The sequence below is a fragment of the Argopecten irradians genome, chromosome 15 (assembly GCF_041381155.1).
Source record: "Argopecten irradians isolate NY chromosome 15, Ai_NY, whole genome shotgun sequence".
NCBI lineage: Eukaryota > Metazoa > Mollusca > Bivalvia > Pectinida > Pectinidae > Argopecten > Argopecten irradians.
The window spans coordinates 18,328,850-18,353,188 of NC_091148.1; the positions used below are offsets into that span (position 1 = coordinate 18,328,850).

At 35.2% G+C, this 24,339-nt stretch overlaps 1 protein-coding gene across 2 annotated transcripts; it reads right to left on the bottom strand.

The window, feature by feature from the left end:
* Positions 1 to 1,480: 1,480 nt before the first annotated feature.
* Positions 1,481 to 23,680, bottom strand: LOC138309704 (myosin-IIIb-like). 2 transcript variants are annotated; one of them, XM_069250923.1, is made up of 28 exons: positions 23,574 to 23,680; positions 19,365 to 19,528; positions 18,154 to 18,219; positions 17,716 to 17,854; positions 17,414 to 17,505; positions 16,679 to 16,793; positions 15,789 to 15,936; positions 15,148 to 15,265; positions 14,330 to 14,447; positions 13,836 to 13,907; positions 13,064 to 13,202; positions 12,578 to 12,803; positions 11,948 to 12,112; positions 11,488 to 11,633; positions 10,980 to 11,096; positions 10,578 to 10,644; positions 9,947 to 10,002; positions 8,771 to 8,920; positions 8,483 to 8,600; positions 7,572 to 7,823; positions 7,009 to 7,157; positions 6,553 to 6,679; positions 5,542 to 5,699; positions 5,139 to 5,211; positions 4,636 to 4,794; positions 3,466 to 3,664; positions 2,174 to 2,272; positions 1,481 to 1,531 (listed from the first exon to the last, which is right to left on the bottom strand). In XM_069250923.1, the coding sequence occupies exons 2-27, from the start codon at positions 19,470 to 19,472 to the stop codon at positions 2,181 to 2,183; spliced, it is 3,369 nt and encodes a 1,122-aa protein (XP_069107024.1). In that variant the 5' UTR covers positions 19,473 to 19,528; positions 23,574 to 23,680; the 3' UTR covers positions 1,481 to 1,531; positions 2,174 to 2,180. The 2 variants fall into 2 exon arrangements, with proteins under 2 accessions (XP_069107024.1, XP_069107023.1); XM_069250922.1 differs by having other exon boundaries at positions 23,468 to 23,602.
* Between the last annotated feature and the right edge of the window lie 659 nt (positions 23,681 to 24,339).

Here is a 24,339-nt window from a genome sequence, read left to right on the forward strand (position 1 = left end):
ACCAATAGTTAAATAAAGATTGAACTTTTACGATGTCACATTTCCCCTTACCAACTGTTAAATAAAGATCGAAAATTTACGATGTCACGTTTCTCCTTACCAAATATTAAATAAAGAACGAACTTTTACGATATCACGTTTCCCCTTACCAACTGTTTAATAAAGATCGAACTTTTACTATGCAACGTTTCTCCATTCTCTCAAATGCTAAGTGAAGATCAAACTTTTATTATGCCATTTTAGATAGACTTTGCTTCTAATACTGAACGGACATAATGTGCACTAACATTAATATTTGTTTCAATTTTTCAGAACAAAATATGGCGACAGTACATGTTCAACGTGGTTTAAAACACTGCCATTGATTGAAAGGATACTCTTAGCCCATGAGAAATGCAGTGAAGTTTTCAGAGCAGTTTTCAAGACTGTTTTCATAATTTGCGCGTAAACCGCAGGTGGAAACGGTGGTATGTGCCAATGTATTTTAAGCATGAGCCAATATATAGGGACCAAAAAGCAAAACAAGAAATAGATTCTAGGAAAACCAACTTTTGGCAAGGGTTGTGTGAATGTGTGAGGACGGTGGATATTTCATTAGACGGATGACTCTTCAAAATGATTAAATTTAGGTTTGGCAATATCATATGTGGGCAACATGCAATGTGAAGTTTTTTGAAGTTCAAGTCTGTTTAGGTTATTTATGCGTGATTTTTGTTGTATTTTTGTATATTTTGTTGCATTATTCTATACAAGTTGACAGCTTTCAGGTAAAGAGAAAATATGATGTTAGATATTTCCTAATTTTTAATTCACATGTGTTTGATATGACCTCCAAATTAGCTTTAAAGGAGGAAACCCTGTTCAACAGTGATAACGTTAAGGTGGGATTACATTTGCTTTCCATTTCCAGTAGAGATGTAAGTGTACAAGTAATTGTGCTGTACTTGTAAACCCAGTTTAACTTTGAAAGCTTACCGAAGTTTTGGTTATCCCAACTGTATGACATATGTTCATTGATTTTCTCTCCTTTCTGTCTCAAATCCAGTCTGGTTTTCGATAGAATCGGCCCTGAGATGGAGTTTTACGAAGGCAATTTGATATGAGCGCCTAAAGGCGCCAATTTTGTGTTAGGGGGGGTACAGTGATCTCCCCGGAAGGAAATAAAAATTACGATTTTGAGATTGAGGATAAAGGATTGGAAAACCTGTTCAACAGTGATAAACGTTAAGGTGGGATTCGATCATTTGCTATATTGTTTGCTCCAGTAGAGATGTAAGTGTAGTCTAAGTAATTGTGCTGCTTACTTGTGCTTACCGAAGTTTTGGACTGTATGACGAGGAAATTATGTTCATTTGATATTTTCTCTCCTTTCTGTCTTCCAGTCTGCCTCAATATCTTTTTTCCTCAGTGGAGTCATCAATTATCACGGTCTAGGCAAAATTCAAAATATGCGGCAGTGAAAGGGTTTTAATGGACGAAAACCTGTTACTCCCTGTCGTGTGTTTCTTTTGGACCACTCTCTCGTCTTGTGCTGAAATTAGATTTGTAAGTATAGTATAACCTGCTAAAACTGGTTCTTGTTTAATCCGGATCCCTACGTGTTCCAGTGTAAATTAATGAGTAATAGTAATTGGTAATTTCTTAACTAAGTCGTTTCACAAAACGTGAAATTAAGTCACCACGAAAAAAAAAGTTGTTTTAAAGTACCACTCTATGTCTTTAAGCATTATTCTCAATATCTTTTAGGGTTATGAAGTCATAGACAAAAAACGGAAGGAAATTCTTCGATAGACATGAAGGCGTCTATGAAAAAGAATGTCCGTCCATTTTTTGTCTATGACTTCATAACCCCAAAAGATATTGAGAATAATGCTTAAAACTTAATTCAGATAACTCAATCAGGTACTTTTTTTTAAAGAAGGCATACATTTCCGTAATTTTACATACTTTTACAATAAAACAAATTGAGTGGTGGCACATTGATATCTTATCCAATAATTCAGTTTGGCCAATGATTGTGCTGCTTTAAAAGTCACCCGTGAAAACGTTTTGTATTTATGACGTCATAATATGTGACGTACAATTCTTTTGGTCTATGGAAAAATAACTTCAAATATCTAACCAATAGAAACGGGTGAAATATAAGAAACACAATTATATAAGTATAACTTACCCGAGTCTCAGCCTCTTTCCCGCCGTTTTTCCTCTTCTAAAGCCTCCTCCTTCTGAAGCACAGTCATCTCTGCTAGCTTCTGTTGAACTTGGTTCTTCACTTTAAACAGTAAAAACATGGAACCAAAAAATAAAAACTAATGTCAGCAGATGTTTAACTTAAATGGGTATAGAGTATATGCTTATATTCCATAATTGGGGCCGAAGTGGCCGACTGGTTAAGATGTACTGGCATATTACCACAAGCCCTCCAACTCTGCGATTTTCAAATCCATATAGGGCAGTTGCCAGGTACTGAGTACTAGTCGGTTGTTTCTCTCAGGGTACTTTGGCTTTCCTCCAACAACTAAAACTCTGACACATCCTTAAATGACCCTGGTTGTTAATAGGACATGAAACCATTCAAATCAAACCAATATTCCATAATCTGTACTAGTGGTAGAAAAACCAAAAGTCCTGGGGAAAGTCATTAAACTGGCCAGTCTGATGATCTTGTGACCCAGAGTTTTGGAGAGCTAATGTTAGAATGTGTTTTACCTGAACCACAACACTCCTCTGTAAGTAAACCTCTCCCCTTATGATAACTCTCCAAACATTCATCCTTCAGCCAAAGGATTGAAAAAACTAGGAACAAGTTTTTTTTTTTTTAAATTGTTTATGACATTGCAGACATGAAACTGTGCACCAAATTATTTGTACTTACTTTCTGTTGAGGTTTAAAGCTTTCAAATAATTTTGTGGACAGTTACATTTGTAAATTAAACCAAGGAAAGAATATCATCAATGAAAAGTAACAGTACATAGTATAATTCATATAGCTAATGATGTAAAGCCTTTAATGTGAACAAACTTATTTACACATACGATAAAATTTTGGCAGTTTTGCCGAAAATCATGAAAACAAATATCAGCAAAAATGTTTCAAGTAATGTTAACAGTAATGCACCAAGAACGTAGTAAAAAGTTTCGATAGTAATGTTAAATCGTCAAAAAATATTTATCGGTGAAAACAACAAATTACGCGAAAAAATAAGTTGATTAACTGGTTTGGGGTTTTATTAGTTAAACATCCTATTAACAGCCAGGGTCATGTATGGACATGCCTGGTTTGTTTGTGGAGGAAAGCCAAAGTACCTGGATAAAGTATCGACCAGCGGTCAGTAATTGGCAACTGCCCCACATGGAATTGCAAAGTACTGACCACTGGTTGGTGTTTTTTCTCCAGGTACTCCGGGTTTTCAGTTGATTTACAATTTTATTATTTCCAATAAAGATGTTATAATATAAACTGACCTGTGGGATCCTTGAGCCGAGCCAGTGCTGTAACATTGATGACTAGTAACCAGCAGGGTGTGGCCGTGATGTCCTTTTCGTCCTTCACGAAGCTGATACCCACAATGCTTTGGTGCTGTAGCAGACTGATGTGTTCGTTATAACATCCCTGTTTTAGTTTGATAGCCATCTGACTCTTCAGTTCCTCCATGTCAAACACCTTCAAATCAAATATTGAAGTTAGGTTATATAATAATGCAGTATTTTTGGTATTTTGTTGGTTATTTAAAAACTTTTTGCAATTTGACGTGAATTGACAATGTTGCAGAAAACTTGATAACCTTTAAATGCAAAACTTGATGAAACATATATATATTTATCACATAATCCTCCTGATATCCAGTGATTTCGCCCGTGTAATATTTTTGTGTATTTCACTAATATGTCACTAGTGTAATATGACCTGGAGCAATTTTCATTGGCTAAAAATTCATTGTGACGTCAGACAGAAACAATAAAATGACGTCCGGAAAAATGACATGAAGTCAGGATAACAATGACGGTGGGACAAAATGGCGGCCTCCGCTGGATTTTCGGAATACATTTTGACGTGAAAATCTTTGTTATGCAGGTATTTGTAGTTATGTGATAAAAAGTATCTTAAATTTGTGTTCATTTCATATGAAATTTTATGAAACTCGTCTTGAAGTTTTAATTTTTGCTCGCCAAGGTTTGCAAAAATAATAACTTCTTAGACTCGTTTCATAAAACCTCATATGAAATGAACACTCATGTAAGATCCTATATATATGAGACCTAATTCAGTACAATATTCTACCATTAATAAGTTCCCATTCGGCAATAAGTCTCGAACCCTTTTGTCAAGTTTTTAGAACTAAAGTCATGTCAGGCAACAAGCCCCCTCCCTATATTCTTCTTCTGTTTGCTCGTAACTTCGTTTTGAAAACAAGAATGAATGGATATCCATCTGACTTTCTTTAATGCACTTATATAGCAAGACCATCATTTAAAATTTGAGAAAATCTAATCATATGCCTTGAACTGAAGACAACAGTTATTCACAGTACTAGTGAATATGTACCATTTGCTGAACTTAACATGTTATACTATGTGATCAATGGAAAATTTATTGACCTTTGATGCAAAAGTATCCCTCGACCAAAGTCTTACCTTGACCGGCTCCCCAAAGGGTAAGTGACCGTTGTGTGTTAGAACATCCCCAGAAAAGCAGTGATTGGCCGGATCGTACCAATCCTTGACCACAATATCATTTTTTCCGAGTCTGGTTGCTAGGATACCACCATCATCGTCTCTCCTTAACTTCAAACCCTGTAGGAGAAAAGTGAACTTTAGCTTGTAAAAACAGGACAAGGGAAATCATTGCTGTTGAATGGGACTAATTCATGTTCAACATGATACCCGATAACATCTATGCTGTATTAATATAGTATCTCCAATGACGATGGAACGTAACTCTTTGTAATTTTCCTGCTGCAATGATGTTGGAGCGGAATATCATCATTTAAAGTAATTTCATGACCAATAGAAACAGTAGTCCAGTACAATCTTTATCAGGTATCACATGGTCCGTGAATTATAGTCCCATTGGATGATATCTAAGTTTGGACCTTTTGTAGCTATGCCATAGTAGCCATCTTATATTGTATATGTACCTTTCCTATGTAGCTCCTGTACTCTTCTGTAACTGTGTCTCGCCGACTATTCCGGAACACTCCAAGTCCAATCCTAAATTTGGTATAAAGGAAAAAGATATAAATGAAAGATATTCAAACATTATTTGACCAATTTTGTTGTCTTCAACTTCTTATTTTATAATGAATGAAAAGTGAGGATGTTTTAACTCATGTCCATGTATTAGCTATTTTAATATAATTTTAGATTAATCCTGTACATGTACACTGTGAAAGCTGACACCGAAAAAACTTCTCTATTTGACGACGTCTTAAATCTAAATTCGTTTCTGCATAAAATCTCCTGACAATCAACAACACTTTTTCTAACTGCCTTTCCAAAAACGTTTGTACCAGTACATAATGAATATGTTTTTTAACTTACCTTTCTCCATCAAATTCTTCATAGGACATGTCGATTTTCACCTCTCGGTCAAGTATGTAAAATTTGGCCACAGGACGGTCATACTCCATATAAAGAATCTTACACCAAATATCTGGGTCAAGGTTGCCCCATTTTTGTAGCAGCTGATTCAGGTGATTCTGTAATTGCAGGTCAAGGTCAATATGGTACAAACTGATAGCAAGAGGAAGGACACATGTAACAGCTAGCTGATTCAAGTGGTCTTGCAAAATATAGGTCAAGGTCAATATGGAACAAAACTATAACAATAGGAAGGACACATGTAACAGCTGATTCAGGTGATTCTGTAATTATAGGTCAAGGTCAATATGGTACAAAATGTAAACAAGAGGAAGGACACATGTACGTAACAGCTGATTCAGGTGATTCTGTAAATATAGGTCAAGGTCAATATGGAACAAAACGATAACAATAGGAAGAACATATGTAACACTGTATGTCCTGCTCAATTTCTTGGCTGTGACATGAATAAGTTGGGTTTGGTTTGTTTAGTTGAATGTCCTATCAACAGCCAGAATAATTAAATGACGTGTCAGGTTTAAGACATGGAGGAAAGCCAGAGTACCCAAAGAAAAACTACAGACTTACGACCAGTACCTGACAACTAACTCAAATGGGTTTCTAACTCGTGATTCTGAGGTGGAGGGCACGTGGTAATCAGGAGATATTAACTACTCGGTAGCTTTGTCTGGGCCAATTATAGCTGATTTGTTTTTATTACCTTACCTAATAATTGTTTATATAGAAACTAGATAAATGTTTCTGAAATAAATCATATTCCTTTCTTGCTATTGTGACCCAAAATTATGCAATGAACCTAAAAATATGAAAAATCATAAGACAACCAGGAAAAAAAACCTAATGAATATCTCTAAACATAAAATCAAGATGGGGTACATGGCACATTTAACTTTGAACTTATTATTCAAAGACTTTGCTTATTTGAGCTCTTTACAGTAGAGACTTCAATACCTGATACAGGAAACCAGAACTCTCCCTCTGGCCACGTTGACCTTGAACTTCAGGAATGTGACGACCTTGAAATTGTACATGATTGTCTGGTTGATGATGTGAAGGTGTGCCGTTGTAGTAATCAGGGCTAAAAATGACAAAACAGTTTAGCATACCTACATCTCTGTGAATATATCAGCATATTTAAGCAATATTTGACAAATGAAATTAATTAGACTACATATATGTGAAAATTATGCGATTATAAACTATCATGAGAAATTCAAGAATTAATAAATCATTGCAGGCAAAAATAAGCTATTTACCGTCCATATGTTGCTTTATTTTGGGTACATCCCAATCAAAATAAATTCATAAAAATTTCTCGTGACAATTTTATGACATTGTATCTTAATCAGAGACTCATATACAGCGCAATTAAATAACTACACTTTTCACAAATCTAACACTACTTACCTAGGGGAGTTATAGTCTTCGTCTATATGATCATAGAAACCTGAAAATTCAAGACTGGATACATGTGGAATAGGTGGGACTTCCCGAAATTCTCTTTCCCTTCGTCTAGCTACCTCCATCTCTCTCTCCCGCCTCTCAGCTTCCTCCACCTGTAAGTGTCATGATATCCAAACATTTATTCTTTTCAGATGTATTTTGATGGTTAAATATCAGACAAAAAAGTTAAAATGTAAACGTCAAATAACAACAACAATGACCACTTTTGTCGTTTATAAAATTGTCTGAAATCAAAGGATAATGCAAAACACGAAAAACTGGTCTTCATAGCCAAGTGGTCTTACCAATAAGTTACGCACAGGTCAAATAGTGTTGGAATTGATTTGATTTGGGACACTAAGAAAGTGGTCTTATTAAGCAGGTGGTCTTTATACAGATTTGGTTGCCAAGGAAGGTTTGATTGTAATTACATGTCGTTTAAATCTCATCTAAATCATATCTAACAATTTCACAGAAAGATTGTTATTTAGTAATTTCAAACGTCAATGAATTCATCAAGGTCATACCTGCGTTTGGTAGTTAAGTTTATCATGGTCATCACTTGACACCATCATATGGTACACTTTAGAATTTTCACGTGACAAGAAATCTCCGAAACCAGCCAACATTTCTTGGTCTCTCTGGTTTTGTTTCCGTATAGATAGAAACCGTCGCCTAGCAACGTATCTCCGTATAACACTCTGTAGAACCACAAGTTCCTCCACCATCATATCCAGAGAGAGATTCAATTTGTCTGTTTGCCAGTAACGTAGGAACACCTGAAGATTAGACAAAACACACCTTATTTAAATTTGAATAAAACATTAAAAACCAGCAATTTATGTAATAATTTTTTTTGTAATTTGGATGAGTCCCAGCGGAAAATTATGAGTCCGGTTTTATACTGGGAAAGCTAGATGTTGAACTGAATGTACAGGTCAGTGTTAATTCACATGCTATATAAACAGATCTGAAAATATGTTGGTATGTAGGTATAGAGAGATCTAAATGGCTACCTTCTTCCTGGTTATAACAGAAAAATATCTCACGGTATTCGACCCTACAATAAGCTCTTAAAATATTGAAGCAACTAAGGGGGTGCTTACCGGTAACAGAAACAAATCTAACAAATCATAAAATTATTCTACAGAGTAGCCAAAAATCAATTTTCAAAAGAAAACAGTTAAAGGAAACCAATGAAGTTTTCATGTATTCAGTCAGCATTGAATTCAAAGTCAGTGAAATTGAAGCCTTAAAAAAGGGGAGGGATGCTTACAGGGATGTGGGCGCTTATTGGGTCGAATATGGTAAACTAATTTTTAAATCTGATATTTATTTTTTTCCATTCTCAGTTGCATGATTTAACCTTATATCTCACAACAAAGGGAGGTAACTTAATGCAAAAAGTCATATTAAATAAAGGGAGGTAACTTCTGACCTTCGTGTTGCCGAGTTCACAGTCTCTGATATCTGTAGCTTTAAGAATACGTAGACAGGCATTCTTCATAAAGGACGGTTCTATAACAGCTGTGGCGGGGAAACCAAGGAACTTGTACCTGGTAATAAAATTCAGTTTTATTTTTAAAGGAAGTATTGTCTATCATAATGAGTTATCTGCCCTTGCTGATATAAGTATTGATTTTTATGTCAATAATTAAAATATGAGAGAAACATTAATTTTTTGAAAGTTGTATATGCTATCCTCAACTGAATCATGAAAACAAACCTTTCCACAAATATATGATGAGGGAGACGCGTGGGAAATCCTTGTTTCCGTATCCGAGTGGTTTCCATGACTCCGGTACTCCGGAGCTGAGACAGGATCAACTTACTGTCGAAGTTATCTGGACTCTGGTTAGTGTTAGGCTTCAGACACCTAAAATGTCAATGTTTACAACATTCAAAATCAGTTATACCATATTTGACCCAATAAGTGGCTAGAGAACTTACAGATGCTCCATCGCAGACAGAGCTTAAACGATACATTTGAACAATAACTGATGTGTAATTGTGTATCTATATATGTCTTATTAACGCAAAAAATAATATAAAACAATCTTATTTGCTTTTGGTGCATGTACAATCAGTACTTCATTCCATATAGGACATAGTGCCACTGAATTTTGTCGGGATGGAATTATTACTTTTAATATTTTTATCTTGAAGTTAGATTAAAAGCTCAAACTTTTCTATGGTGGTAATGGTGTAAAGTAAGTAAATTTTATAACTGAAGAAAAATACTAAATCGTCTGTTCCTGTGTTTGATAGAGAAAGAATGCCAATTGACAGCGATGGAGCATCTTTAAAGTGAAAAAATGAGGAGCTACCCTAGCTTTCACAAAATTAAATAAAGAACTCCAATTCTCTAAAGACTGGTGTTACATCCACATCAGTCTGTTGCAAATCCTTATTCAAATGTAAAATCTTAATCCACTGATAATTCAGCACGTAATTTTTTAATCATCGTTTTTTAACATAATTCTTATATCCTTTTTTTTTACCGTAATTATTTTATCCTTGTTTTTGAATGTAATTCTTTAATCCTTGTTTTTGTAAGTATTTCTTTAATCCTTGAATTTAAACCTGATTCTTTAATCCTTGTTTTTGAACACAAATTTGTAATCCTCGTTTTTGAACGTAATTCTTTAATCCTTGTTTTGAACATAATTTATATATGTAACTCTTTAATCCTTGTTTTCGAACATAATTTTTACCTGAAAATTCTAATTACATTGCTACCCAATCCTAAAGAATAGCATAAAAGTGTATATTTTAACAAGATGTTTTAACTCATTCACCCCCTGCAGACACATTTAGGCTTTTCTTTATCAAAGTCTGGACCAGCCCATTGTGAAATTTAGGGGGTAATGGGTTAATATCTTCATCAAAATAATGGACTGACCTGACAAAATGGGGTTCTGACGAGGTCAGTTTCTCCACCAGTTCTGACAGCGATATCTGGAATATGAATTAATATTTTGTATGATTAAGACTTAATTAAAACAAAGAATGTGTATAAAACCCTTGCTGTCATATGTTGACCAGAACAGAACAGGATCTTAAAATGAGTATGATTGCCATAAAAAGATGATGTTACATGAGTGGCTATGTGAAATGAATATAAAATGAGTTCAATAATTTGATATGCCACAAGCCTTTAGGCGAGTGGCATATCAAATTATTTAACGAGTTTGATAAATTTCATATCACAAATCACAAGTGTAAGATTCTATTTATCACAAAACTTATATTAATAGAATTATAAATTAAATTCAAATTTCGTCTCTTTATAAAACAGAAGAAATCTGACTTGGATGTGACGTTTCCGTCTACTTAAACAATCATGCGACATCATATATAGATTATGACGTCAAAATTACATGTGACTTCATAATAGTGTTATTGCACATGTGTCTTAAGATATTTATGACATAACCGTATGACATGACTTGGTGGGTCAGTTATATAATAAGAGATTTTATGAAACAAGTCTTAGAAGTTTTTTATTTTGTGAGTATAGAAGACCTATTTACCCTGAAGTGAGCACTGGTTGTATTCTTTGGAGGGCCTGTCATTTGTTGCTGTCTTTCTCTACTTGCCCTGAAACCAAAACAAAAATCTCATTCTGAAAAGTTTTTTAACACTTGTGTTAAAATCAAATGACCCTCTTCTCAGAAAGGAAGTCTTCAATGAAACTGTTTCCAGTCTGATCAAGAAGAACTTCTAGAAACACTCAGACGAGCCACAAATCAAGTGCATGTAAGGTATTTTTTAGAAGTAGACAATAAATCGAGTTGGGCACTGGTATCTTTTAAAATATACAATTCCAATATAGTATTACTAAGTTTACTGACAAGACTAGAGTGTTGAAACAGTATATTGTAGGAACTTTCTAGTTTTATTAAAAGCATGAAATCCTTAGATATCTACGGTACCTTTCCTTAAGGCGTCGGCCAACTTGACGTGACAGACTGTCCCCGGGTCCAAAATCTGGCCGATGTGGAAGTGACCACTCTGGGGCTGACCAGGAGTGATCTCCCTTTAAGGGTGCTCTATTAAAAAAAACAAGATTTTTTTTTCTATTACCTGGGATAAGAATCTTAATACACCCAGTACAATGCCAAAAGTATTCAGTCATTTTTTTTGGGCTATTATTATATGCTTTTTGAAATCTTTTCAATTAATTCTTCAACTATTACTTATAAACATACTATCTGTCTATATAGGACACTATTGCGTAAAATAGTTCTTTATAGACAGGTGTCCTTTAAATAGAGGTCATTTATATAGTAAATTGCAACAATGTAGTTAATGAGTCTGTCCTTTATAGACAGGTGTCCAATATATAGAGGTGTCCTTTATAGACAGGTGTCCTTATAGAGATACCCTTTACAACAGGTCGACTGTATGCTGTCCTATTTTATAAACTATAAAACAACTTACTGAGGATCAAAGCGTCCCGACTCTGTCACTTGTATACTGAACATTTTAGCGATGAGCATGTTCTGGCTATTCTCCATCAGACTGGTAAAGTTTGGACTCAGTGTTTCTCTGTTCTTCTCTATAACACCCTCTACATTGTACTTCACCTAGCAACACAGAGAATACAGATTGAGATAGTTTTAAATTAGTTTGATTTTCTTAATAGCCAGAGATATTTAAGGATGTGCCACTCAGCGTGTTTGTTGGTAAAGGAAAGCTGGACTACCTGGAAAAACCACCAATCAGCGGTTAGTACCTGGCAACTGCCCCACATGGGATTCAAACTCAAAATCCAGAGGTAGAGGGCTTGTGGTAACTTGTCAGAATATCTTAACCACTCTGCTACTGTGGTCATATTGTCTAAAATGATAAGTGGTACCTGTACAACGATGATTTAAATGAAAACTCTACCAATACTAACCAGGCCTGCAAAGTGGGATACAGTGAACACTGGTTCTCTAGCCTTGGACTTTTTGTAGTTGGAGTGCTTGCCTAGACACTGGTCAAGTTTGTCCACATACGATTGGTCAGTTGATGTTTGTAGACGGCATTCGTCCTCTAGGATGGCAAATATTCCTTCTGGTCTCTGTAAAAATTCAAACAATCAATGAATCAAATATTTTGTATCTCTGGTCATTTCGCAGGTCAAAACTTATAAACAATATATTTTTATCTATTTAACAGCGAGATGAAATCTAAGATATAAAGTTTTTGCAGTTGTAAAGTGCATTAAATCAACAGATCAGATATTTTGTTGTTTCATTAAAAGAACACATATTGTTGGCGTTTTAATTTTGCGATACACTGACTGCTCTATTTGCAATATTAGCACTTTTGCATAACAGAATTGAAATTCAAAATATTTTGTTTGAGTTTTGAATTCAGAGATTTTAGGGAAATTATAATTCTGCAAAATTTACCAGCTGTAAAGTAGCTCTACTACTTTGTACATGAATTTTGAAAACATGAAAATCTCAGCCCTGCAAATCAGTTTGGCCAATTTGGTTAGATTCTTAAACAAATTAGTGATTTTTACAGGATTGATTCTCACCTTTAATAATAAATCCAGAACCTCTCGATTGTTTTCAAACTTGACCTTTGGACTTTTAATCCCTTCTCCTTGGTATTCCCGTAACTCCCACGCGAATATATATTCATTAAAAAAGTTCTGAAGCTGTTCGTTAGCAGTGTTAATACACAACTGCTCCAGACTATTCACCGGGAAATTCTCAAATCCTGCCATATCTAAGATACCTATCGTCCGTAATCTTGTACTTCTGGGGATAGAAGGGAGAAGATCATTATTATAGTAGGTATATAATAATTCTTAGATCCTGCCATATATTAACAAAATTATTCAATATATCTTATATGTTAGTATAATAAAAGAGTTCCTCAAGATTAAACACTCTGACTTAAGACTTTCAGATGTTGGCTGATTAAGTACATAAACTACATAGACTACATTTTGTTCAAATAGAAAATAGGACCTGATTTATGAAGCTGAAAATACAGATCTTTTCTGAACTTAAATTACCTGCGGTCCACATTTGGGTCCAGTTCAATGTTGATCTGAGCGACAATCCAGCTGAATAGACGACTATACAGGACCTTAGCCAGAGCGTCACGTCCGTCGCAAGCCTGACTCACTGTCTTCAAAGTCACAATTCTCTCGCCTGAAAACCCCCAATAAATTCTTCAATAACTTTCTCTCTTTTTGGTGCTACAACATTTTTAAGCATCAGGCCAAAAAAAATGATATGGCTGTTTAGGGTTATCGGCCAACGCTAATTTTTACCCCGACCCTAATTTAACCCCGACTTTTTTCTCACTTTTCTCAAAAAAAAAATAAAAGTCGAGATTTTGATCTCAACTCCATTCCCGCCATTATTTTAGAGTGAAAGACACTAATGAAAAATTATTTTAAAAAATATGCCGACCTACCAACCCTATTTTTTTGCCAATGTAACCCTAAACAGACATTTTTTTGGCCTTAGCAAAGATGATACCTTGCAATACAGAGTGATATTTTTTTATTTGATACATTTTACTTTGTTAATGAACAGACCATCCAAGGAACGGACCAAGTAAAAATGATATTTATTGTCAAGTGGCTTTCATACACATTTAAGTTGTTGTATTGAAAATTTACCTGTTATATATAAACAAGTGGTCTTGATAGTAGTTGTTCCTATTGCAGGTTTCACTGTTATAAAAAAATTTTCATTTCCTTACCGACTCATTAATGTTTGTAAAGAAGTCTTTTTTCAAGTTGAACTTCACTTACATGAGTAAATATGATTACTTACCACGAACAAATGCCCTATTAGAAAGTAAAACCGTCGCTAAATCTTCTGGTTGAAGTGATAGAAGCGTAGAAGCTGTTAAAAACAATGAATAGGTATGAGGCTTCTTAATATGCTAATTAGTCTGAGACTATAGTTAAGGTAACTGACAATTTAATTCAAAATAAAATTAATCTTTTTTACAATTTGATTTGCCTAAGACATCAATCAAAATTAAACTTTCTTTGCAATTTGATTTGCACCAAAACAAGTTTAGAATTTAACAATTTGTCATATTACTGTTAATCTGGGACAAGATGAGACACCTTAGGACCATCAAAGGGCCAAAGTACCTGTCTCAACTGTTGTCATACAAAGAGCTTTCAGTTTTGTTATGATACAACAGTGATAATAACCCCTGAAATATTGAGGATGAGTTCTCTTAAAAAGAGTAAAACGATAAGGAATACTGCTACAATATTGATAATATTGTAGATTATATAGACTGAAATACACACCGTAATCGATTTCATCCTCATTCACTATAATGACTTGGTCGACTTCAGGATCAGCCACAAAGTCAATGTTACACAGATGTAGAATACCAGCTACAAGGCCGAGAATCAGATCCACTTCCTGGGGAACAGATTGAGAAACAAATCAATACAAAATCACAAATAACAAAATTAAAAACTTATTATCAAAGACATCAACATCTCTAATATTGGTCTAGATTTATAAGTTGAACAAGTGTAATCTGCATTTCATAGTAAAATGAATGTGGGTTTAGGATCTCTAACTACTTATTGAGAAATTTCTTTTATGGATCGTTTTTTTATCCTCTAAAGATATTAAAGTCTGACATTATAATCTCCTCTCTGCTGTTCTGATTTCATGAAAGGGGCATAAAAATATAGGATCTTGGTCTGTATATTTCTGATAAGAATGCAAAACCATGCACATGCTGGAAATTCTTTCCAAAACAATTTTTATTCATACCGGGTAAGACCCATTTCACTAACCCACTTCCCCAATTCCTTAATAATGGTGGGACTGTGGTGATCAAGTGATTGAAATATTCCGACACACAATCACAAGCCTTCAAAATTCGGGTTACAGGTTTGAAACACATGTGAGGCAGTTGCCAGGTACTGACTGCTGGTCACTGTGTTTTCTCTGAGTAATCAGGCTTTTCATCTAAATATTTTGTATGCCCTTAAATGACCCTGGCTGTTAATAGGACATTAAACTAATAAAACCAAACCAAATCCTTATTAACTGGTAAGTGTCAATTTGAAATCAATTATGAGAAAATTATCTGTTTCTTTATACAAACCTGAGCTGAAAAGCCAACATCATTGAATATATCCCTCAGTTCTTCCATCCTGACCTCATATCCTTGGAAATCCAAACCACTCCGGAATACCTTCTTACTGTACCCTTCCTCCATAGTCCTGGAAGGAGCAAAAAGTTGTTTACCACATTGTAGTCAAATAATGGATACTATAACAGTCAAAGCTACCTAGAGAGACCACAAAAAAGAAATATGGTCTATATAGCCAAGTGGTCAGACTATATAATGTCATTTGGGACGTACCTCCAGATAGTGGCTTATCCTAAGCAGGTGGTCTTTATACAGAGGTGGTCACTTAATGGGAAGTTTTACCGTTAATGATACATGTAGCATCCCTATTTTATGTGCTCAAATCAAAACAATTTTAACACAAATAATAATGAGAATGAACTGTTTTAGAACAAAAACATACTTTAAGTCTGACAAGTGCGTAGCATGAATTTTAACCCTACAGCAAAACATAAAGCATCACTTAATTTTTTTCCCATAGTCTGCGGTCAACCTTAAACTTTTCCTTGTTACCTTATTCACCCCTGAAGACACATGTAAACTGTTCTAAATCAAAGTCTAGACCAGTCCATTATGAAATTTCAGGGGTTAATGAGTTTAAACAGATACCCTACCTGTAAGTTTCTGGTGTGTTGAGGTAGTATCGCTTCTTTTCGTTGTGTGAAAGACCCGCAAATAAACAATAGAAGATGTGGAATGTACGTTCCCCCGCCATCTTGTTTACAACTCGTGACTTCTCCAACATGTGTTCTGTGATCTTTGCTAAAAAATCAAAATTAGTATATCATCATAACTATAATTGTGTATTTTTACAATTATGTAAAATTGTTTTTTATAACAGCTATCAAAAAATTGTTATCCTAAAGTCAACGAATCAATGCCTCGCTGTGGTGGTGTTGAGGTCAATTTGACATGAAAAGAGAAATTGACGTCAAAATGACCTATCGGTAAATTTCTCTAAGAAAACTTCAGGTCAACTGCAGGTCAAATTGACCAGATTTAGTGAAAAACGAATAAACATAAAACCAGATCAAACTTTAAAATGTGAAAATCAATATCAGATTAATTTCAAGTCAATTTCAAACCAAAAACTTGTCTTGAATACATTTTTGTTTTGGTTTTCTCAGGTTTTGACTTGAAACTGTTCACCTGTAATTGACCTAGATTCATTACCTGATGACAGTTTGGGTTTTATTAGTTTAACATCCAATTAACAGCCAGAGTTACATGTATGTAAATATGTACCAGGTTTGTTGGTGGAGAAAAGCCGGAGTACATGGAGAAATCCACTGACCGGTAGTCAGTACCTGGCAACTGCCTCACATAGGATTCTAACTTATGACCCAGAAGTGGAAGGCTTAATGTGAAAATATGTCACAACATCTTAACCACTACGCCAACGCGACCCCTTCCCTGATGACTTTTTTCATTGAGAAATTCTTGCCACATTTGTTATGTCATCTATGATTTCTTTCAATATTTTATTTTGTATCTAAGTATGTACCTCCAGCAATATTGCCATCAGGGGAGAGAACCAGTTCAATCAATTTTCCAAATCGACTGGAATTTCTATTCATCACAGTTTCTGCATTCCCAAAAGCTTCTAGGAGTGGGTTCACCTGAAAATATATAAAATATATAACTCTGACAGGAAAATAAAATGTAACCTTCAGATCAACAAAACATAATGTGATAACGATGCAATGTGTCAAGTGATTAATATCTCAAATGAGGAAGGAAGACTATTTTATGATTCATGTCCTGAAATGATCTCAGAGCCTCAAAATCACATCTTTATTTCTTCTTAATGCTAGCACTATCTCTGTGGGTTTTACTTCTAAGTACAGATATTGAGATGTGCAAAAATGAATAAAATATAACGTACTGTACACTCTAAGGGGTTACTATCACTGTCGTGATATCCATCCCTGGATTATGTAATAGCAAAACTGAAGGCCACAAATGTAACATTTGTTTTATTCTGCTGATGTACATCAACTGATCTTACTACCAGTCTCATCTGTTATCCTACATATTAAAGTCTCCACTTTGCAGTGACATAGTCCATAAGTGTGGATATAACGACAGTGATATTAACCCCAGGGTTCTAATACATGTATCCATGATATTATTTCAATGATGCAATAGAGAATGTCAATAACTGATTATGAAATATTTACTTCACGAAGTGCCACATGATATAATTTACTACATTATAGTTACACACACACTGTCATACCTCAACAATTTTCTGATGCAAGTTTGAGAATCCTGAATCATTTGTGAGTCGTACAATCTGGGCCACCAACATCTTACTGCTCTCAGTCTTACCTGTAAATATAAACAAACATTTTATTTGTAAATATAAACAAATATCTTACTTGAAATAAAAATTTAAAAAATTCACCTGTAAACAAAATTAATTTTCTGTGTATAATCTAAGAACTTAGTTGGTACAATGTCTATCAGGGTTGTAATTAGAAAGCAAGATTTGCACAAAACATCGGGAAAATATTACAGAAGGAGTAAAATGAGAGTTACCTGCTCCTGATTCGCCGCTCACTAGGAGGCACTGGTTAGCCCCTGTTCGCTGAGCATTCTGTAATGTCTTCGTTGCCAGGGCATATATATGTGGGGGCTGATCCTTAAATTCTTTAATGTCTGCATATTTTCTACCAATCTGTCACATGAATATAAAACTTAAATTGAGTAATGTACGTACATGTACAAAGATATCAAATATATATATATATACCTAATTAATTAAGCTCATTACAAAACATTAAGAATGAATCTTAATTACTTCAACCATAAGTCATGATCAGCTACCCTGCTTCTCAGTATTCAAACCTTCATCTATCTTTAATTCTGTCTGCTTGTCACTTCATTCTGAAAACATTCAGTATTAAAAATCCCATCATTTATTTCTAGGGCAGTAGGCTTATTGTGGTAAATACGGTATATAAACTCATTACTTACAGAGTCACCATATATATTCAAATCCTTGTATGGGTTAACAGACACCAGTATATCCCCGATGTACGTCTGTGGACAGAAATATATAATACACAATCAACTAAATAAGACTCCCTTGATAGCACTCCGGGATCAGTAATCATAAACATGGACGTTAAAATTAGCCAATCACAGATCCTAGGGGAATATTGTATCGACCAATGAATTATCTCTATCAGTCAAATGGAACACAGACCATTTTCTCGTTGATCTCTCCATCTGAATATTTTTAGATTTACTTAAAACAATTTAAAACATATGGGAAACTATATACATTTAGTACATCACATGATAATTACTAGGAATGTGATTGGATATACAGCCATGGTCTATGTCAGTTAATTCTCTGTCCTTCTTGACTACGGGAGACTATACCTGACTACGGGGACTATACTTAAATCCCTGGGAATGAGCACGCGACCAAATATATGACGTCATAATTAATGAATGTCATGTGACGTACTAAATCTATTATGGCCCTTTCCCTTGGGAACAGTTCTCCTATAGTGGTCTGGTGCGGTATAGGAGAACAGTTCCCTCTGGAAAGGGCCATAATAGAATAGGATTAAATTAAGTCCAGAAGTACAGTTTTTTTCATTTGAAATGTCCAAATTTAAGATGTTTTTAACCACATTATTGAAAAGTAAGTTGTATCATCGTTGATATTCCAGGGATTACTATCACTTTTGAAATATCCACCCCTCACAGAGATCATGTCAAAGCAAAAATGGAAAGCAGTTCCGGAGAAAAAAATCGACCAATCACAAGCCAGCAGAAACTTTGAGTGAAGTCGTTATTCAATTAATTTTACATCAAAGGACAAAACTACCTGTCTATTCTGTGGTCTCACAGAGAGCCTTCATTTTTTACAATGACATAGTCCAGGTGTGTATATAACGACAGTGAAAGTAATCCCTGGGGTATAGAGAATGAGTCAGCAAAGAAGGACCATGTAACTGTTTTATCAGAGTATCAAGCTAAAGCGTACTTGAAGTGAAAATTTAAATTAAAGAGTCTCGAGTTCCACATGTCAGCTTTGACAAGGTTTAGTCACCATAAATTTTTAAGCAATATTATATAGTTAATTTTTCACTCCAGGAAGTTAGTCTAAGAGACAACCAAATAATGTGGCAGCCAACCGACTTACAGACTATATAATAAGATACATCACATACGTATATAATGTCCCTGTCATATCTGTCTTTCAGCTCCTTTAGGATTGTCTGCTCGTCAAGGTCACTCAAGTGAGCAAGGTCATCGACGCAGCCCTTTGGAGGTCCCATGGTTACCTAGCAACCAGTCTTACGGCTTTACTTGTGTCCTACGGCATGTTTTTACTCTGTAAATCAATCACAGTAAAGTATAGAGAATACCTTATCTGGTCTGAATAAGAAGGTTTGACAATTCATTCTCTTTTTAGCTATGGGACCATGCATAGAAAGTTGATAATATATATAAAGACATCTAGAAAGCCCTAAAACTTCAGACATACATGTATTTTAACCAGATCGCCAAAGATCGATCGGCAATCAAAATAAAGAGATGTGTTACTTTGGCCAGTTTGCAATAAGAATGACACAGTCACATCTTACAACATTGCTGTTTTAAAGAAGACTAGCTATCTGTAAATGTGAATATCACACACATTAACCACTGGGCCACTGTGACATAGATGTGGAGATCTGGTTTGGTTTGATTAGTTTAATGTTCCATGAGCAGCCAGGGTAATTTAAGGATGTGTCTGGTTTATTATGTAATTGGTGGTGGAGGAAACTTCAGGAAAGCCAGACTATCTGAGGAGAAAAACACTGATCATGGCTTTTGGTTAGTTACTGGTAACTGGCTCACATGCTTGGATTCAAACTAGAAAAACAGGGGTGGGGGCTTATAATTGTAATAATATGTAATTATATTAGGACATCTATCTTATATAACCACTTGCATTTGGCCATGACCCAGATATGGAGAGTACTATTCCCAGAGTCGGAGGACTGTTACTAATCTAACTCGTTATTTACTCAAATTTTCTTGAATCAGCTCAGAAAGTTAAACTCACACAATTGATCATGATCGAGCTTGAGGTATATGTATAGCTAGCTACATAGCTAGCACATGTGCGAATGAGCACCTGTTACATACATGTTAATATGGTTAAAGCTTTATAGGTTTTATATCCTCAGTCCAATGGAATACATGACCATAGCTTTTTCTCACTCCTTTGGGAATGGGGCCCATGGCTTTGAATTTGGGAAAAAATGTGCAAGAAAACCAAGATTTGAGAAAAAATTATGAAATATGAAATAAAGCATAAACAAGAGGCCACAGGGCCTGTATCGCTCACGTGCACTGGTTTGTAATGTCAAGTCATGTTCTGAATACAGGTTCATTGTTTCTTTTCTGAAGGAATTTGAATATTTACCTCTTATTTCCCTATTGGGCCCCGCCCCTCCTGCCCCCCGGGGGGGTCAGAGCCAAAATTTTTACAAGTTCTGTTCCCCATCCCCCAAGGATATTTGTGGCCAAATTTGGTTACAATCCATGCAGAACTCTAGGACAAGTAGCGATTTTATAGGATTTACCTCTATTTCCCCTATTGGGCCCCGCCCCTCCTGCCCCCGGGGGGGGTCAGAGCCAAAATTTTATACAAGTTCTGTTCCCCTTCCCCCAAGGATATTTGTGGCCAAATTTGGTTACAATCCATGCAGAACTCTAGGACAAGTAGCGATTTATAGGATTTACCTCTATTTCCCCTATTGGGCCCCGCCCCTCCTGCCCCAAGGGTCAGAGCCAAAATTTATACAAGTTCTTTCCCCCTTCCCCCAAGGATGTTTGTGGCCAAATTTGGTTACAATCCATGCAGAACTCTATGACTAGTAGCGATTTAAAGGAAATGTTGACGGACGGACGACGGAAGGACGACGCGCCATGACATAAGCTCACCGGCCCTTCGGGCCAGGTGAGCTAAAAAAAATAAGATTTTTTATTTTCAGTGTAGTTTATGTGCTTTTCTGAAGCCAATTCACAAATATTTAAAGCCTTAGCCAACTAAGTTCATGCAATGTTTTTGGAAAGTCTTCAATAAACTTTGATTTTTGGAAATTTAAGGCTTGAATTGGGAAAAATTAAGAGGATTTGCCATGGTGAATGGGGCCGAAATTCAGCCGAAATTCGGCCCCAAATCAGGCTGATGACTGTTCACTATCTGCATTTTATAGACAGATTGAGTTGTGGTGTTGATGTGGTATAATTTCATACATGTATAGTAAACATTCCAGCTTTGTTTGTGGAGAGGTTAAGCCAGAGTACCCAGAGAAAAAGCCACCGATCAGCAGCCTGTACCTGGCAACTGCCCTACATTGGATTGAAACGTGTGACCCAGAAGTGGAAGAAAACTAATTAGATATATCTGTAATAAATATGAGGTCTCAGTATTGCACAAGTCATATCTGTGATATAAGTGGTATATCTAAATAGAGATAATTGTCTTTAATTGGGACATATTTTACCTGGTACTTCTTGGTAATTGAAATACAGCTATACCTATAGCTGCTGTCTATCTTGGTTTCAAATGCATCTATATATCTTTTCTGAGACACACAGATCTAGAGGTATTTGTATTTTCATTTTCAATGATATACATCATAGGGCATTACACAAGATCTATAATTATCCAACCACCGTATAGCCTCTATAGGCCTTCTCACCCCATGGCCAGTGGGTCGAGTTTGAAACTCATATAGGGAAGCTACAGACTGCATATATCATGTACATGTTAAGGTGAATTTAGCATTTCTTTAATTTCATGAGCTTTAATTGATGCACCCTAACACCAGCTGTCTTAATTACTTTGGCTCCAAGCCTTGAAGTTATTAAATTCATCACCAAGGACACGTACAAAAATAATGTACATGTATATATGTGTCTGCATCCTTATACAACATGTAGCGCTATATAGTAAACCAAACATATCAAGTGATATATAGATCTTAGTATTTTTTAAGATATCCTTAGCTTGGAAAGATAATATTATCACATTCTTATCTGATAGTTACCTGGTATTTGGGGTATATCTCTATTGTAAATATATGAACATGTCAATGTACATTATGTATGCATATTCATCTAGGTCAATATATATATATACCTGTCTTATTGACAGAATGTCAATACAAGATAATTTAAACTTTATAAGAACCATCCTGTGACAGCTGATAAAGACTCCTTCATAACAAGTGGCTATTACATGTATATATACCTACAGAAACAAACATTTTGGGGATTCTAGATACCATATTAAACCCAATAAGTGCCCCTATCCCTACAAGCCCCTTCCCCTTATTTAATGTCTCAATTCACTGACCTCGAATTACACACAGACTGAAAATATGAAAACCTTACTTTATATGACTCTTCTTACAAACTGATTTATCAACCTGGGTTTTTGAGCTTACTTTGTGTAGTAATTTTATGAAGGCTGAAGTCCAAATTTGGTTAGCACCCCGGGGCCCTTATTTTTTCAATCATTGGGTCAAATATGGTAATACAGTGACTATGAAAGGCTACAATAATAGTGTATGCACATATACCAGAACATACAGACAGCTGTAGAGTACGTACGTATAGAGAATGCTAATAGGCTGGCATACATGTACATGCAGTGCTGTCTAAATATCATGATCAGGTGTAATATATAGTTTACTGATCTGGATACTTGAAATTAATTAAAACAACAACTTAATAGTGTTAATATAAACATATATTATACATAATAATTTTAGTATACAATCATGTACATTGTACATATGTATACAAATACAATGTTGTAATAAGGTAACAATAATACATTCTGTGATAGAATAAAAATATATGATGTACATCGAATTCCTATGCATTCATTTCCATTTTATTTCTTACAATGTACACATTAACGCCGATCTCTACCAAAATAGCATGAAATGTTATAAAAGCATGATAACGAAAATAAGCAGATGTATGTTTATCAGAACTAATACAGCTGTAATATTGAAGAATTGTTGCAGTTATAGTCCAACATGTATTTTCTGATTTGGTTCTACGTAGATATTGTACGTATTTATAAGTGTACGTAATATCCTGATAACATCATTGTGTATACATCAGATGTTTCTGGTATGTACATATATATATATTGCACATTTAATATATGCATGACTATATGATGTACAACATACATCTATGATACACATGGATCATATACACATCACTATGACATAATATGAGGACATCGTAATTTCCTTACCTCGGCCATTCGTCCATCTAGTGTCACGAGAGCGTCTTATATATGGTCGTCTTCAGCTGTTTAATGTTATTGATCGGGTACCGTGTGTGTTTTACAGTAGATTTACCCGGAAGCAAAATTACCACGAACAGGTGATCGGCAAGTACAGTCAATCGGGGGCTCCTCGATCGGTGATATCGGCGGCTAAAAATAGACTTCAACTAAAATGTCGTGACGAGGCTAGAAAACACCGCATTGTTATGCAAATGACGTGTACACACCGGGATCTTTGAAGTTATAAGAGACTCGACAGAAGAGGCCCAATTACAGATAAATGTATGCAAAACACTTACTGATGACACAAAATTAGCATCTGCGTAAAATGTATCACTTGACCAAAGATTAAGCTTAAGCATAGAAAAAAAAAATGTCCGTTTAGGGTTACATCAAGGATTTATCTCATACGTCCTTGGGTTACATCAAGGATTTATAAGTGTACGTCCTTGGTTACATTGATACATTGATAAAAAAATAGGGTCGGTCGGGAGGATTTAAAAAAAAAAAAATTAGTGTCTTTCACTCTAAGGTGATGGCCGGAATCGAAGTTTGAGATCGAAATCCCGACTTTTTAAATTTTTGTTTTCGTAGAAACGTGGAAAAAAATATGGTCGGGGTAAAAAACAATCTTATTAAAATACAGATCACTATTCATACACTACGTAGATTGGGGTAAAATATTAGGGTCGGTCGTGTAACCCTAAACAGACATTTTTTTTGCTTTATGTGTAGACAGCTGTGCATCGTTCATTATCTACCAGCGACGTGGATAGTACTAGTACTGTCTCTACTAAATGACACAATTCAAAAACGAAATAGAAAACAAACGATAGACA

What these genes read in the sequence shown, in the direction of transcription:
- LOC138309704 (XM_069250923.1), bottom strand. Translation starts at nt 19,472, where the DNA reads ATGGGACCTCCAAAGGGCTGCGTCGATGACCTTGCTCACTTGAGTGAC. An exon ending in GAGCGGCGAATCAGGAGCAG is followed by an intron (nt 17,506 to 17,715) that starts GTAACTCTCATT and finishes TTATATTTACAG; the next exon opens with GTAAGACTGAGAGCAGTAAG. An exon ending in ATGTTGGCTTTTCAGCTCAG is followed by an intron (nt 14,448 to 15,147) that starts GTTTGTATAAAG and finishes TCTGTTCCCCAG; the next exon opens with GAAGTGGATCTGATTCTCGG.